Consider the following 15334-nt stretch of genomic DNA (forward strand, 5'->3'; position numbering starts at 1 on the left):
TCCCAAATGACCTTTAAACAAGCAAACAAACAAATAAAAACTACAAGGCACTTATTGTTCAAGTGTATGCAGACAGCAAGAAAATTAAATCAAACAAACATAGTATAAAAATGTCTAGTAAGGTTTTGTGCCAGTCTTAAATCCGCATATGTATTTGATATATTTTTTAAATATATCATGATAAAATTATTATTCAAATGGCAAACAGAATGGAGAATAGTTAAACAAATTTGTTTCAAGGAAAATTGAAAAATAAATCGGAATGTTTGTGCAAGCCTATAATCTAAGATGAAATTCCACTGAATAAGTTTAACTGCAGTTTCAGCACAATCTTAAGCAATGTCTTTCATTCGTGGAAGACCACTACCCTGCAGTGTTTATCCCTGCTCTACCACATGCACTTGAATAAGAAAGAGCTGATTATGTGATTGGTTGAATCAGTTATCCTGGGAGCTGACGAAGCACTAAAATGTGCAGGACAGTTGAGAACCACTGGTCTTAAACAACATAGTGTAAAAACACTATACAGTATTAACAAAAGAAAATATTCAAAATTTTTTTTTTTACAATATTAGAGCACTAGAGGGCAGAATTTAGTGCTGTTTGCACACTGGTGTAGGTTAATGGTCTTCCAGTCGAAGGTAAATAAGTCATTTGAAAACCTGAAAACAAAGTGCTTTTCCCACCATTGTTGTTCAACAGAAGGTTTCTTTTTTTCAGACACTAGGTATAGAGATTAACAAATGATTGGGCAGTTTCATTCTGGTAGTGTAAAAACCAAATACTGCCTTGTACTTCCTGAATGGTCTACTGAAAAAAAAAGAAAAGAAACAGGTTTTACAGGCTTAAATAAGGGGCATGGAGGAGTGGCGATTATATCAGGTTTCGCCTAATTCAATAGAGGAACAGATTTTGATTAAGAACAAGAGGCGTGTGTGGTTAAATCAAAGAAACATCAAGAAAGAAAAGAGAGAAAAGAATGGTGGAAACAGAGGTGTACAGAGTATACTTTTTTTAAATTCCCAATGGACCACAAATAAGGCGCATCTTCCATTATACTGAAATGATTAAAAAAAGCCTTTAGGACTGGAAATGCCGATTTAAGGTCAGCATGTCTTTTCTAAATCCATACCATTGTCATGGATGGGGAAAAAGCAAAAGCAGATTCAGGTTAAAGCCTCAAATCTACCTCTGTCTTTAGAGCTCTAAGCTCCACCTCAATTCTTCTCGTTCCTGCTGTTTCAACATATCATTCAAGATCTATTGCTTTAAAACGACTCAACCATATTCAGAGACATACCAGTAAGACAGATGTCTACAGAATTTCAGGTAAATTTTGATTACACTTCTTCTATTTGTCAATAAACTGAAGCAGCAGAAAAGAAACATAATTTTATTGTTCCACGTTCTATTACTGACATATTTTTCTTTTACATTTTACTTGTATAAAAAAGAAGATTCATGCTATGGATGATTTACAGCAGAACCAACTGGTGTACTGCTTTACGAAACTGTGGCTCAAATTGATTAAATTGATTATTAGTTGAATATATATTTTTTATTATTATTAACATTACACCTCTTTTTATATATAACTATTCATTTACAAAACATGTGGGTCTGGGATTACGTTTGACTCTCATGGAAAGTAAAGAATCTCATGACCCTGTGTGACTGTGGGAATAAGGTTAGGTGTGCAGATAAAAGTATACAGTTTATTGAGCATTTCATTTATTTAATTTACTTTTTCAATTCAATATCTCGTTAGAAAATCAACACTTATTATGAGAGACCTCACAACAACCTGACAACTACATTTATTGTACAACAATATAAGGCCAGTCAACAATATAATGTCATAACTGATGAATCTACAGTTTAAATGATATATTGTTTATTGTAAAAATCAATAAACGTGCTTTACAAATAACATTTGATTAAATAATTTTTTAATTATATATATTTTTTTCTGTATGGTGGTTTAATGGTTAGCGCTATTGCCTTGGGGTTCCCTGTGCTTGTTGGGTTTCCTCTGGGTACTTTCATTTCTCCTCCACAGTGCAAAGACATGCAGATTAGGTAAATTGCCATTTCCATTTCCAATTTTCAGTGGTGTATGATTGAGTGTGTGCTTGTGTGGTCTGCAGTGGATTGGCGCCCCATCCAGGGTGTACCCTGCCTTTTGCCCCAAGGCCACTGGGATAAGTGAGGCTTCCTGAAATCCTGAACAGTGACAATCAGTATAAAAAAATAGTGAGAATCACAACACTTGTAAAGAATATATTTAACTAATAAGTTATATAACACCATACTACATGTGACTTTTGGTCACTGAAAGACAAGCTTACAGTTATCATGCTGTTCAGGTCCTACTAATAGCATATAAGACCCCACATTTACAGTGTGATTAATCCCATGTTATACATGTTTACTACATGTTTATAATTATATTAGTTTTCCCTTCATTTATTTATTTTCAGCTGCATAATGAAAGATAGCATTGAGCCTACTGTGAAATTAAAGCTGGTGAATGTACCTGGCTCCATGGCACCACCCAAGGGTTCACCACAGCAGAGAGAACAGTGGGCCAGTAAGATGGAGTTTATTCTGGCTGTTGCAGGACATATCGTTGGTCTGGGAAATGTGTGGAGGTTTCCGTATCTGTGTTACAAGAATGGAGGTGGTAGGTTCCCTTGCTTACCAAACCACTGCCTCTTTAAAGTTTACCAGTACTACAGTTCTTTTTGCATGCATTCTAATAACATATATATTAAGACAACTTTTTGATTTGACTATAAATCTAACAGTGACATATTAATGTTATATGTTGTTATTATAGTCACAAGTACAGGTTCTCTGACTTTTAATTAAATCCAAAAATCATTTAATTGGATTATACCTGGTATGAGAGTTTAGTTACTTCTGTAATAAGATTGAGGGGTTTTCTGTCCTAAAGGAGCTTTCTTTGTGCCATACTTGCTGTTCCTATTTTCCTGTGGCATCCCTCTCTTCTTCTTGGAGACATCACTGGGCCAATACACTAGCCAGGGTGGCATCACATGCTGGAGGAAAATTTGCCCTCTTTTTGAAGGTAAATACAAAAACGACCCACTGACAAGTAATACTTGAAAAAGATACAATTCCAAAAGAGCTACATGCTATCAAACAAACAAATGAATGAATAAAAATATAAATAATATTATTTGATTGTGAGTTACAATATATTCTTAACCTTTCCAATCCCCTCAGGACTGGGCTATGGTAGCCAAATTGTGATCCTGTACACTGGAATCTATTACATCATTATTCTGGCCTGGGCATTTCTCTACCTTTTCTTCTCATTCAGCTCAGAACTCCCATGGGCTAACTGCAAGAATAGCTGGAACACAGGTAATACTGCTGCTATTGCCATTAACTGGCCATACAACTATCTAAAGTTACACTGTGTGCTTTTCTAAGACTTTAAGTAAGCTGATGATAAGCTATGCACAAATAATATTTCTTAGGGAAAGTCTAGAAGTTTACTGAATGCAAATACTTTTGCTGTTGATAATGTTATAATTTTCAACATTGAAACATTCAATTTTTAACAGCAGTTTCCTGGCATCAAATAACTTTGTAATGAAGTGTTTTATGTTGTTGTTGTCTTACAGAGTATTGCATGGAATTTAGCAAGAACAGCACAACTGATAATATTCCAGACAAAATTACATCCCCAGTTGTGGAATTCTGGGAGTGAGTTTTGGGAATTATAACAGGAAACAGTACAACTGGACATGTACTGTACATGCCCAGACAAAAAAAAAAAAAAATCACCACCTAGATTAACTAAGCAAAAATTAAAACTCTTCTATTTGATAATTACTGCAGTGGTTAATATGGTTCAGGTTATTAACAAGTTACCTAACTTAATCAATGCAGTGAGTAGCTTCTTATTTCTTAAACCACCTTATTAAACAGATTATTAAAACCTGAAAGGATTGGGGTAATTCCCTATCTTCAAAGAAATATGGTCAGAAAAACATCCTGAAAGTGCGTGAAGGGAGATCACTTAAACACGAAGTGAAATTAAAATCGAAAAAGAAGTAAGCAAAAAAAAACAATACAACTTATGGCTGTGATTAATAGTAAAGTAACATTATTTCCACATGTACAGTATAATCTAAAGAGAACTCAAAGGATTGGGAAAAAAACAGCTGTTGTAGCCTTAAGAAAACCACTCATCAGTCAGGCTAACTGGAAAAAAGGCTTCAGTTTGCTAGAGAGCATAAAGAACGAACTGTGGAGCGTTTGAAAAAAGTCATGATAAGTCCAGACTTACCCTGTTCCAGAGTGATGGGTGCGTCAGAGTAAGAAGAGAAGAGGCCGACTCCCCCATTATCAATACAAGATCTTGGAGAGAAATTAATTCGACTCTGGACTGAAGTAAATGTATGACATACTGTAGCATAAGCTTATTAAAACCACAGCCAAGGCCAAAAGCCAAAATCACAGCCAGCGGCAGTCCAATGAAATAGTAGATTGTGCAACCTTTATTTGTCTGGGTAATGTATGTGCCAATCTACTGTACATGTCTCAGTTTATTTAGGAAAATCAGTGTCATATTTCGCATAATTAATGAGAAAGCACAGATAAATAGAGATCAAATTTTTTTTTGGTTATAGAAAAAGAATTCTGGGTTTGTCTGGTGGCATTGAAGAAATAGGTAATCTGAGGTGGGAGCTGGCTCTGTGTCTCCTGCTGGTCTGGACCATTTGCTACCTCTGTGTGTTTAATGGAGTGAAGTCTACAGGCAAGGTTAGTCCATAGACTTGACATTATTTTAATCTGTGCTGGCCAGGGCAGAAGACGATCGATAGAATGATAGGAGATGAAAGGCTTCCTGGCTTATGGCAAGAGTACTGTGTCACACAGGTCGTCTACTTCACTGCAACGTTTCCTTATTTGATGTTGATGGTGCTGTTAGTGCGTGGACTGACGCTGCCTGGAGCAACTAGTGGTATTACATTTTATCTCTACCCAGATCCTACTCGCCTCACAGACCCACAGGTAACAAAAATCTATTTACAGTAGACATGGCCTAAAAAGCTATTTCATTTTTCATTGGATGTTGAACTTTTTGAATGCAGATCTTATATATACAGTACAGTATATGATATACTTCTTTCAGGTGTGGATGGATGCAGGTAGCCAGATATTTTACTCCTATGGAGTATGCACAGGAACTCTGACAGCTTTAGGAAGCTATAATAAATATGACAACAACTGTTACAAGTAAATATATTTGTCTTTTGAAAACCAAAGGTTTTTTAAGTCTTTGGTTTGTATATGTAAAGAATATGCTTGGGAAACTTATTATCGTGCTATTCAATGTGCTGCATCTTACTTTATTTATTTATTTATTTATTTATTTTTAATTTATGTTTGATTGTTTGTATTTTTGTTTGCAGAGACTGCCTGTACTTGTGCTTGCTAAACAGTATGACAAGTTTTGTGGCTGGTTTTGCCATTTTTTCTGTGCTTGGCTTTATGGCAGATGAACAGGGAATGGACATTTCTTTGGTGGCAGAGTCAGGTATGGCAAATGTATTGATCCAGTGGTTACCGCTGAGATACCATACTGGATAAATATGAAAATTACTTTTCACTTTTTTATTCTAAACATGCTCTTAAAAACATATTAATCATTATACATGGCCAAGTTTTAGAACTGATATGTTTATGAGTCTAAATTATTTTTTCGATCTTTGTATAGTCATCAGTCTGTACTTCTTTAGGTCCTGGGCTGGCATTTATTGCTTACCCACGTGCAGTGGCCATGATGCCTCTTCCTCAGTTATGGGCAGTTTTTTTCTTCATTATGATCCTTTTCCTTGGGCTGGACAGTGAGGTAAGTTTTCAATGTTTTGTGTACTACTTTTAATGTATTTTCTTTACTGTGAAAAGGGTATTTGTAAAACCATGAAATCTACATATTATCATAAAGACATATTTCTCTATAAACATTTAAAGTGCGTTTAGAAAGTGTTCTGAGTGCTTAACTTCTTCATCCTTTATTGTGCTGTGGATTTGATTTTGAATGAATATAATTATCCTTAATAACCCATAATTGTAACTGTAATTGCTACCAAGGGGTTTCTACAAAGTATTCAATAAAGGTTCTTTTGTGGATAAGAAACCTCTTTAAAAAAATTTAATTAATGTTCAAAATTCTTTGAAAATTTGTCTTCACTTTCTCATTATGGGTGGGATTGATGGGTAAAAGTGGCAATTATATCCACTCTAAAATATATTGTCCACAATACAATAAAGAGTGCCACAGGTAAGATAATTATACTACTGCTGCCACCCATACTTTTATATTTTTCTGTACTATGATTACTCATATTTAATTTTTTTCAGTTAAATGAATATTTTAAGATCTGATCAAAGACAGTCATAATAAGCATTTCACTGCGTGCCACAGTGTGTGGGTTTTGTGTGTAAATACTGAATTGTCTGGTTACTGTAGCTTAATGCTGAATACTGAATATTATTGTTTTGTTTAATTTGGTAATTAATTGGTTGTAATTTGGGAACACTTTATTTTTGTGCAGTTTGTTTATTATGAAGCCCTGGTAACAACAATCTCAGACATGTACCCATCGTTTTTCTATAATGGACACCGACGTAAAATTCTACTTCTTCTAATCTGTCTAGTCAGCTTCCTTGTTGGCCTGGTAATGGTAACAGAGGTAAGAGCTTGTGTTTATTGAATAAAAATCTATATTTCCTTGTTCATGGCATTCGATGGTAGTGTTAAATGAATGCCTGTGACCTTTTGAGAATTGTGGTTTTTCTCTCTCTCTCTCTCTGTTTTTCTTCTTTCTCTTCTTTAAGGGTGGACTGTATATCTTTCAATTATTTGATTATTACGCTTGCAGTGGAATGACTTTGCTGGCCTTCGCCATTCTTCAGTCCATCTGTGTAGGATGGGTTTATGGTAAATATACACAAATGTGTCATACGTTACAGGGGTTGAGAATGTCCAAAAATGTTTTTAATTAAGGTTGTTCATATATGCATAGTAGTACATGTGTATAGTAAATACAAAGGTGTTTACTAATACTATTTGCTATAATTGGTTGACCAGTTATACTTATTATAGTTGGTAGTATGGAAAGGATGCTTAGGGGCAGAAGTAGCTCAAAGGGCTAAGGCACGGAGTTACTGATCGGAAGGTCAGCAATTTACAGTAAGCACCAGCTCCGCCAGATTGCCATTGTTGGGCCCTTGAGCATGGCCCTTAACCCTATCTCCTCCAGGGGCACTCTATGATGGCTGACCCTGCGCTCTGACCCCAGTTACACTGGTATATGCGAGAAAATAAAATCCACTGTGCAGTAATGTATACTGTACATTGTTTTACTGTGTAGTATAACAAGTTAAGCACAGATGTGAAGCATTAGTTTTGCTTGTAAGTGTTCACTTTTTGTTTTTTTTTTGTAAGAAAAATAATTAAATTATATTTTTTATGCAGTTTGACTGTTAAATAAAAATGTAAAGCGTTACAAAGTAAATTGTTTGAGTACTTGGATTACTTTTTTGATGTAACGAGTAATCTAACGCGTTAGGTCCGCCGTTTAAGTACTCAGTTATTTAGTTACTTTTTCAAAAATGAAATCCGTTATTTAGACAATTGATGTAATCCGTGAGCCAGACAGCAGTCATTCTCAACCCCTTAGTGTGTGTGTGTGTGTGTGTGTGTGTGTGTGTGTGTGTGTGTGTGTGTGTGAAAGTCGTCCTACCAGACACCTCAGATGTAAACTGAAACACATTATTAGTGGTTTTTCATGCAACCTTGGTGCCCCTGTCAACATTAGCTCCAAACAATACAGTAATAATTGAAAGCTATGACTAGGCATTTGCTTTTTTAAAGGGATTTTTCACTTATAGGAGCAGATCGCTTATACGACAATGTTGAAGACATGATTGGTTATCGTCCCTGGCCCCACATGAAGATCTGCTGGAAATATGTGACCCCTGTTATTTGTTTGGTAAGTTATATTGAGAGAAACATTTCTGCAGCAACAAAACAATATGTTTTATGTGTTGAGACTTTTTGACATTGCATTAAGGTTTAGGTCTATGGAATATTCGAATAAATTGTACCTATTTAATATATGCCACTTCAACACAAAATCTAATATCCACTTTAGTGTCCATGCATTAAATCAGCCATTTCCAATCAAAATGTCTTAGTTAGTCTGTGTGTGACATGTCATCAGTGCCTGTTTTTCTGAAAATACAGATAAGCATTTTAACTGCTTTAGAACATTAAAACTAGGTTATATAAGACAAGGTCTGCCTGTTTAAACTCCAAATCTATCATCCCTATTCATTTCACTGACCCACGTTGTGCCATCTCTTTATTTTTTCCTGCAGGGGACGTTTGTCTTCTCATTGGTTAAGTATGCTCCTTTAAAGTTGAACCTATATGAGTACCCCTGGTGGGGTTATGCTCTCGGAGGCTTCTTCACCCTCTCTTCAACCATGCTGGTGCCTTTATGGATGGTGTATGCATTTTGCAAGACCCCTGGCTCTTTAAGTCAGGTAAATATCTAAAGTACAAAGAGAAATTTAAAATGAAACGAAGAGTGAAGCACATCCACTCATTCTTAAATAGGGGCCACATTGAGTTCAATAGACCAGTTTATTCATTAAAATGGCTATATTTTGAAATAATTATTAAATATAAATTAATATATTAATTATAATTGGTGGTGGACATAAACAAAGTCAATTTAATGAATTACTGTACTTATTACGTACTTACCTATTTTGTGGAATTCAAGTAGAATATACTGTAATACTTTCTACGCCACAAAATAATGCATCTGTCATTCTTTCTTAATTAGTCTAAAATGAAAAAGTCTATACTGAAGCACAACTCATTTTCCAACCTGAGTACTTTATGTTGGCTGATTGGCACTAACCTGCTGTCTGCACCTAATAGATATATTTAAAAGAGCCAACACAGAATGTTACGACTATACAGTAAAATCATTTTAACAACCTGCAATGTTGAGCACCTGGAAAAATGAATCAATTCCATGGCCTTATTTGTACTTTTTTTTAAGTTGTACAACATAAAAAAAAGTAATTAATTTTCAAAGAATTTCAGAATTCTTCAGAATGTACTCAATCAAGTTGCATGACCACATATCGTATACGTATCCAATTCATAACCACATAGGACAGTCCTTTGGATACGATCTGAAAAACATCAGATTTCAGAGTTTAGACAGCCCTAAAATCTGATCTGTGCCGCATTAGGGAAAACAATGGAATTAAGTCACTTCAGGTAGGTAATGTGAATACTGTATAGCCTCATAGTGAATAATGCATAGTGAATTTTTCCAACTTCAAATACAATGGCATGTCATGGTATTTAGTTATATCAGAGGAACTGTAGGTACGGACTTGGTTCTTTGTTTATGTCAATTTAGTTTTGTTTTGTGGGATGTTTGGATTTGTGTGTAAATTTGCAAAAATTGCAGGCAATTTTTCCATAGTGATCCAAAAGCATTTTTTTTTTTAGTGTGTATCCACGCCACAAAACTCAATAAAGTCTGGGCAGCAAATTTTGAGAGTAATCTGATTTTGAGGTTCATAGACTAATCAAGAAGACTAATCACAAAAATATTAATAACTTTACATCTATAATAAATTTCCTTACTTCTATTTTTAATACTTAATTACATTTAAAGGCAAGTACTTTGTACTTTTACTCAAGTGGCATTTTAAATAGAAGACTTTGTTTACATTTAGTGAAGTAATAGGGTATCCCTACTTTTACTCAAGTGCAGGAATTCAATTGCAGTCCACCACTGCTTAAGATTAATATTGCTGTCTTAAACATTTTTTAAGAAGCTCTCTGAATTCTAATATTTTTTACAATTATTACTTTAATGGTCTATTTAAAAAAATATAACTTGGTTTATGAATTTTTTATAATTATCAAACTGAGATTAAATAAAAACATATATATTTACAGAGAATGAAAACCCTATGTACTCCTGCTGAAGATCTGTTTAATCGGAAACCACGTAAAGATGGCGTCGCCTCTTGCACTTTTGAGACATTCAAAGATCTACAAACTTTACGTCAACCCTCGCCTGTAGATGTATGACCTTTGCATTATTAAGTCACCGCACCACTCTACACACGCAGAAACACTCTTTAACAGGCTGCCAATCACAGATCATTTCTATGGTTATAGTTATTATCATTATTATAACTGTAACTTATTCAAAAGGTGAGCATTTATGTATTAATAGATAAATATTAGATAAACAGTATCTTAAATACTGTTTATTCAATACGGTATATTGATATACATAATCTATGTGAACATAGAAAGACCAGAGATATTATGTTTCCCAATACTGATATTGCATAGCAATTATTATTATTTAATGAAAAGGTTTAATAATCAATCATTTTGTTTGTTTTTTATAATAATGTCATGACTGGGGTGTTGTGGCAAGGTGTTGAACGCCGTGGGCGGAAGGAGCAGGCATAGAGGCAGAGGGGTGGTGTTAACCAAAAAAGAGTCTTTAATAAAGGTTAAACAAAGTATAAATAAAGATACAAACAAAGGAACAAACAAACTTAAACCATACTTAACTTTGTGCTAACAGGGGCTCTCTGGCAAGACACAGACAGGGGAACAAACACACGTCCTGTGACGAGACACAGGCAGGAGGAAACACAAAACACGTCCTGTGACGAGACACAGGCAGGCGGAAACACAAAACACGTCCTGTGACGAGACACAGGCAGGAGGAAACACAAAACACGTCCTGTGGCGAGACACAGGCAGGGGACAAACGTAACAAGACACAAAACACGTCCTGTGGCGAGACACAGGCAGGGGACAAACGTAACAAGACACAAACGAGGCGTGGAACTGAAACTAGACACTAGGGAGGACGGGAGACACTAGAGAGAACGGGAGACACAGGAGACACTAGAGACACTAGAGACACTAGAGACCAAGAGAGGGACAGGACAAGGGCTAAAGACATGGCAATCAGCTAGGCATGGCTTCTAGCTAAACATGGCTAAGCATTGCTTAACCATGGCAGTTAGCTACACATACACCTAGCTAAGCATGTCTTCAGCCCCAACATGCACTAAGCTATACTTACCTAATAGCTTAAACACACTAGGGAATAGGGGCACAGAAACACAGACAAAGACTACCCAGTGGCTAGGCGAGGCAGCCCTCCAAGGCTAAGCGAGGCAGCACTCACAAGCTAGTCGTTACTCCAAAGCCCGGAGGGACCGCACTCTAAACCTAGGCACCCTGGGACGCTAGGGGGAGAGGAAACACAGACAAGGGATACCCAGTGGCTAGGCTAGGGGACCCTCAAAGGCTAGGCTAGGGGACCATCAAAGGCTAGGCTAGGGGACCATCAAAGGCTAGGCTAGGGGACCATCAAAGGCTAGGCTAGGGGACCATCAAAGGCTAGGCTAGGGGACCATCATAGGCTAGGCTAGGGGACCAGCAAAGGCTAAGCTAGGGGACCAGCAAAGGCTAGGCTCAGGACACATCAAAGGCTAGGCTCAGGACACATCAAAGGCTAGGCTCAGGACACATCAAAGGCTAGGTTCAGGACACATCAAAGGCTAGGCTAGGGGACACCTAAAGGCTAGGCTAGGGGACACCTAAAGGCTAGGCTCACTGGGCAACTCGGGGGAGAGGAAACACAGGATAGCTAGAGAAACAGAGGGGCTATGGCTAGAAGCATGCTAGTACTGTCACTGTACTATAAACTCAACATAGCATTTAGCTAATCATGCTCCTAGCCACACATACACCTAACTGCTTACCTGCTCTAGCTAACCACAAGAACACAGGAGGACAGGACTGAATCAGCTCCACTAACACAGACACACAAAACATACACAGAGACATTGCCAATAAGAGAGCCCAAGTCAACACAACTAAAATCAAAGTACAAATTAAACAAATAACAAAAACAAACCAAAATGCCCACATAACAGTCAGTGGTATTCCCAAAAATGCTCGACCCAGTTTCCCAGTCTAAACAGCTATTTATAGATTAATTGATGGCTACCTCGGTTCAGGTGTGCACTGCATCACCTGACCGAGGTGCCTGCTGGGAAACTGAGTCGGCCAACAAGAACTACAAAATAAAAACAGTGACCTCTAGTGGAGGACCCTTACAGTACCCCCCCCCTTAAACCGCTCCTCCGGAGCGCTATTGGTGGTCCCAAGGCACTTCCCTGGTGTCCCTTCACCCGACCCCGACGGGCTAGTTCCCGTAGTCAACTGTGTGGCGGAGGCAGCACCAGATCGCTGTTGTGGGCCGGGCGGAGGGGGCAGCACTGTATTGCTCTGAGAAGTAGAGCCCCTGAAGACAGTGCTGTGTTGTCCCCCAATCCGGGCGGCCGATGCAGTACTGGCTTTTCCTCCGCCGTGCCGCGGTGGGTGCCCGACATCGAAGCCGGGTGCTGGACGCTGTGCTGGGGTGTCGCTCCGAAGGCGGTAAGCCTTGAATAAGGGCTACTGGACGAAGGTGGGGGGCCTCCACATGAGGCCTGCTGGTGTTGCTGGGACCTCCTCGAGGCGCTCGGCGGCTGCTGCTGCTGGGACCTCCTCGAGGCGCTCGGCGGCTGCTGCTGCTGGGACCTCCTCGAGGCGCTCGGCGGCTGCTGCTGCTGCTGGGACCTCCTCGAGGCGCTCGGCGGCTGCTGCTGCTGCTGGGACCTCCTCGAGGCGCTCGGCGGCTGCTGCTGCTGCTGGGACCTCCTCGAGGCGCTCGGCGGCTGCTGCTGCTGCTGGGACCTCCTCGAGGCGCTCGGCGGCTGCTGCTGCTGCTGGGACCTCCTCGAGGCGCTCGGCGGCTGCTGCTGCTGCTGGTACCTCCTCGAGGCGCGAAGGGTGCTGCTGCTGCTGCTGGGACCTCCTCGAGAGGCGCGAAGGGTGCTGCAGCGGTGGCCTCCTCGAGAGGCGCGAAGGGTGCTGCAGCGGTGGCCTCCTCGAGAGGCGCGAAGGGTGCTGCAGCGGTGGCCTCCTCGAGAGGCGCGAAGGGTGCTGCAGCGGTGGCCTCCTCGTGAGGCGCGAAGGGTGCTGCAGCGGTGGCCTCCTCGTGAGGCGCGAAGGGTGCTGCAGCGGTGGCCTCCGCGTGAGGCGCGAAGGGTGCTGCAGCGGTGGCCTCCTCGTGAGGCGCGAAGGGTGCTGCAGCGGTGGCCTCCCCGTGAGGCGCGAAGGGTGCTGCAGCGGTGGCCTCCCCGTGAGGCGCGAAGGGTGCTGCAGCTGTGGCCTCCCCGTGAGGCGCGAAGGGTGCTGCAGCTGTGGCCTCCACGCGAGGCTGCCGCTTTAAAGTCCCAGCCCCCTCTGCTATGCCTTGGTAGGTCGAGCATTCTGTCATGACTGGGGTGTTGTGGCAAGGTGTTGAACGCCGTGGGCGGAAGGAGCAGGCATAGAGGCAGAGGGGTGGTGTTAACCAAAAAAGAGTCTTTAATAAAGGTTAAACAAAGTATAAATAAAGATACAAACAAAGGAACAAACAAACTTAAACCATACTTAACTTTGTGCTAACAGGGGCTCTCTGGCAAGACACAGACAGGGGAACAAACACACGTCCTGTGACGAGACACAGGCAGGCGGAAACACAAAACACGTCCTGTGACGAGACACAGGCAGGCGGAAACACAAAACACGTCCTGTGACGAGACACAGGCAGGAGGAAACACAAAACACGTCCTGTGGCGAGACACAGGCAGGGGACAAACGTAACAAGACACAAAACACGTCCTGTGGCGAGACACAGGCAGGGGACAAACGTAACAAGACACAAACGAGGCGTGGAACTGAAACTAGACACTAGGGAGGACGGGAGACACTAGAGAGAACGGGAGACACAGGAGACACTAGAGACACTAGAGACACGGGAGACACTAGAGACACTAGAGACCAAGAGAGGGACAGGACAAGGGCTAAAGACATGGCAATCAGCTAGGCATGGCTTCTAGCTAAACATGGCTAAGCATTGCTTAACCATGGCAGTTAGCTACACATACACCTAGCTAAGCATGTCTTCAGCCCCAACATGCACTAAGCTATACTTACCTAATAGCTTAAACACACTAGGGAATAGGGGCACAGAAACACAGACAAAGACTACCCAGTGGCTAGGCGAGGCAGCCCTCCAAGGCTAAGCGAGGCAGCACTCACAAGCTAGTCGTTACTCCAAAGCCCGGAGGGACCGCACTCTAAACCTAGGCACCCTGGGACGCTAGGGGGAGAGGAAACACAGACAAGGGATACCCAGTGGCTAGGCTAGGGGACCCTCAAAGGCTAGGCTAGGGGACCATCAAAGGCTAGGCTAGGGGACCATCAAAGGCTAGGCTAGGGGACCATCATAGGCTAGGCTAGGGGACCATCAAAGGCTAGGCTAGGGGACCATCATAGGCTAGGCTAGGGGACCAGCAAAGGCTAAGCTAGGGGACCAGCAAAGGCTAGGCTCAGGACACATCAAAGGCTAGGCTGAGGACACATCAAAGGCTAGGCTCAGGACACATCAAAGGCTAGGTTCAGGACACATCAAAGGCTAGGCTAGGGGACACCTAAAGGCTAGGCTAGGGGACACCTAAAGGCTAGGCTCACTGGGCAACTCGGGGGAGAGGAAACACAGGATAGCTAGAGAAACAGAGGGGCTATGGCTAGAAGCATGCTAGTACTGTCACTGTACTATAAACTCAACATAGCATTTAGCTAATCATGCTCCTAGCCACACATACACCTAACTGCTTACCTGCTCTAGCTAACCACAAGAACACAGGAGGACAGGACTGAATCAGCTCCACTAACACAGACACACAAAACATACACAGAGACATTGCCAATAAGAGAGCCCAAGTCAACACAACTAAAATCAAAGTACAAATTAAACAAATAACAAAAACAAACCAAAATGCCCACATAACAGTCAGTGGTATTCCCAAAAATGCTCGACCCAGTTTCCCAGTCTAAACAGCTATTTATAGATTAATTGATGGCTACCTCGGTTCAGGTGTGCACTGCATCACCTGACCGAGGTGCCTGCTGGGAAACTGAGTCGGCCAACAAGAACTACAAAATAAAAACAGTGACCTCTAGTGGAGGACCCTTACAAATAACATTTTTAAAATGACCATTTTAAATTGAATGGATTTCTATGGAAGTGATCTGTAAAATTTTTTATTTTAGATTTATATGTTCTTACTTAAAAACATTTTTTCAATGAGTTGGTATACATTTGTCATAGACATGGTCTGCAGT

General features: G+C 40.5%; 1 protein-coding gene across 2 annotated transcripts; it reads left to right on the forward strand.

Annotated features, from left to right (window-relative positions):
* Positions 1 to 1275: 1275 nt before the first annotated feature.
* LOC128526093 (sodium- and chloride-dependent GABA transporter 2-like) lies at positions 1276 to 10427 on the forward strand. Of its 2 annotated transcripts, XM_053497669.1 has the most exons (15): positions 1276 to 1329; positions 2481 to 2683; positions 2957 to 3091; positions 3250 to 3390; positions 3654 to 3735; positions 4665 to 4797; positions 4915 to 5049; positions 5171 to 5274; positions 5451 to 5575; positions 5778 to 5890; positions 6597 to 6734; positions 6880 to 6982; positions 7936 to 8036; positions 8425 to 8592; positions 10037 to 10427. In XM_053497669.1, the coding sequence occupies exons 2-15, from the start codon at positions 2488 to 2490 to the stop codon at positions 10169 to 10171; spliced, it is 1809 nt and encodes a 602-aa protein (XP_053353644.1). In that variant the 5' UTR covers positions 1276 to 1329; positions 2481 to 2487; the 3' UTR covers positions 10172 to 10427. The 2 variants fall into 2 exon arrangements, with proteins under 2 accessions (XP_053353644.1, XP_053353645.1); XM_053497670.1 differs by lacking the exon at positions 1276 to 1329 and having other exon boundaries at positions 2605 to 2683; positions 3022 to 3091.
* Positions 10428 to 15334: the final 4907 nt, after the last annotated feature.

Source organism: Clarias gariepinus, chromosome 6, assembly GCF_024256425.1.
Source record: "Clarias gariepinus isolate MV-2021 ecotype Netherlands chromosome 6, CGAR_prim_01v2, whole genome shotgun sequence".
NCBI classification, from domain to species: Eukaryota; Metazoa; Chordata; class Actinopteri; order Siluriformes; family Clariidae; genus Clarias; species Clarias gariepinus.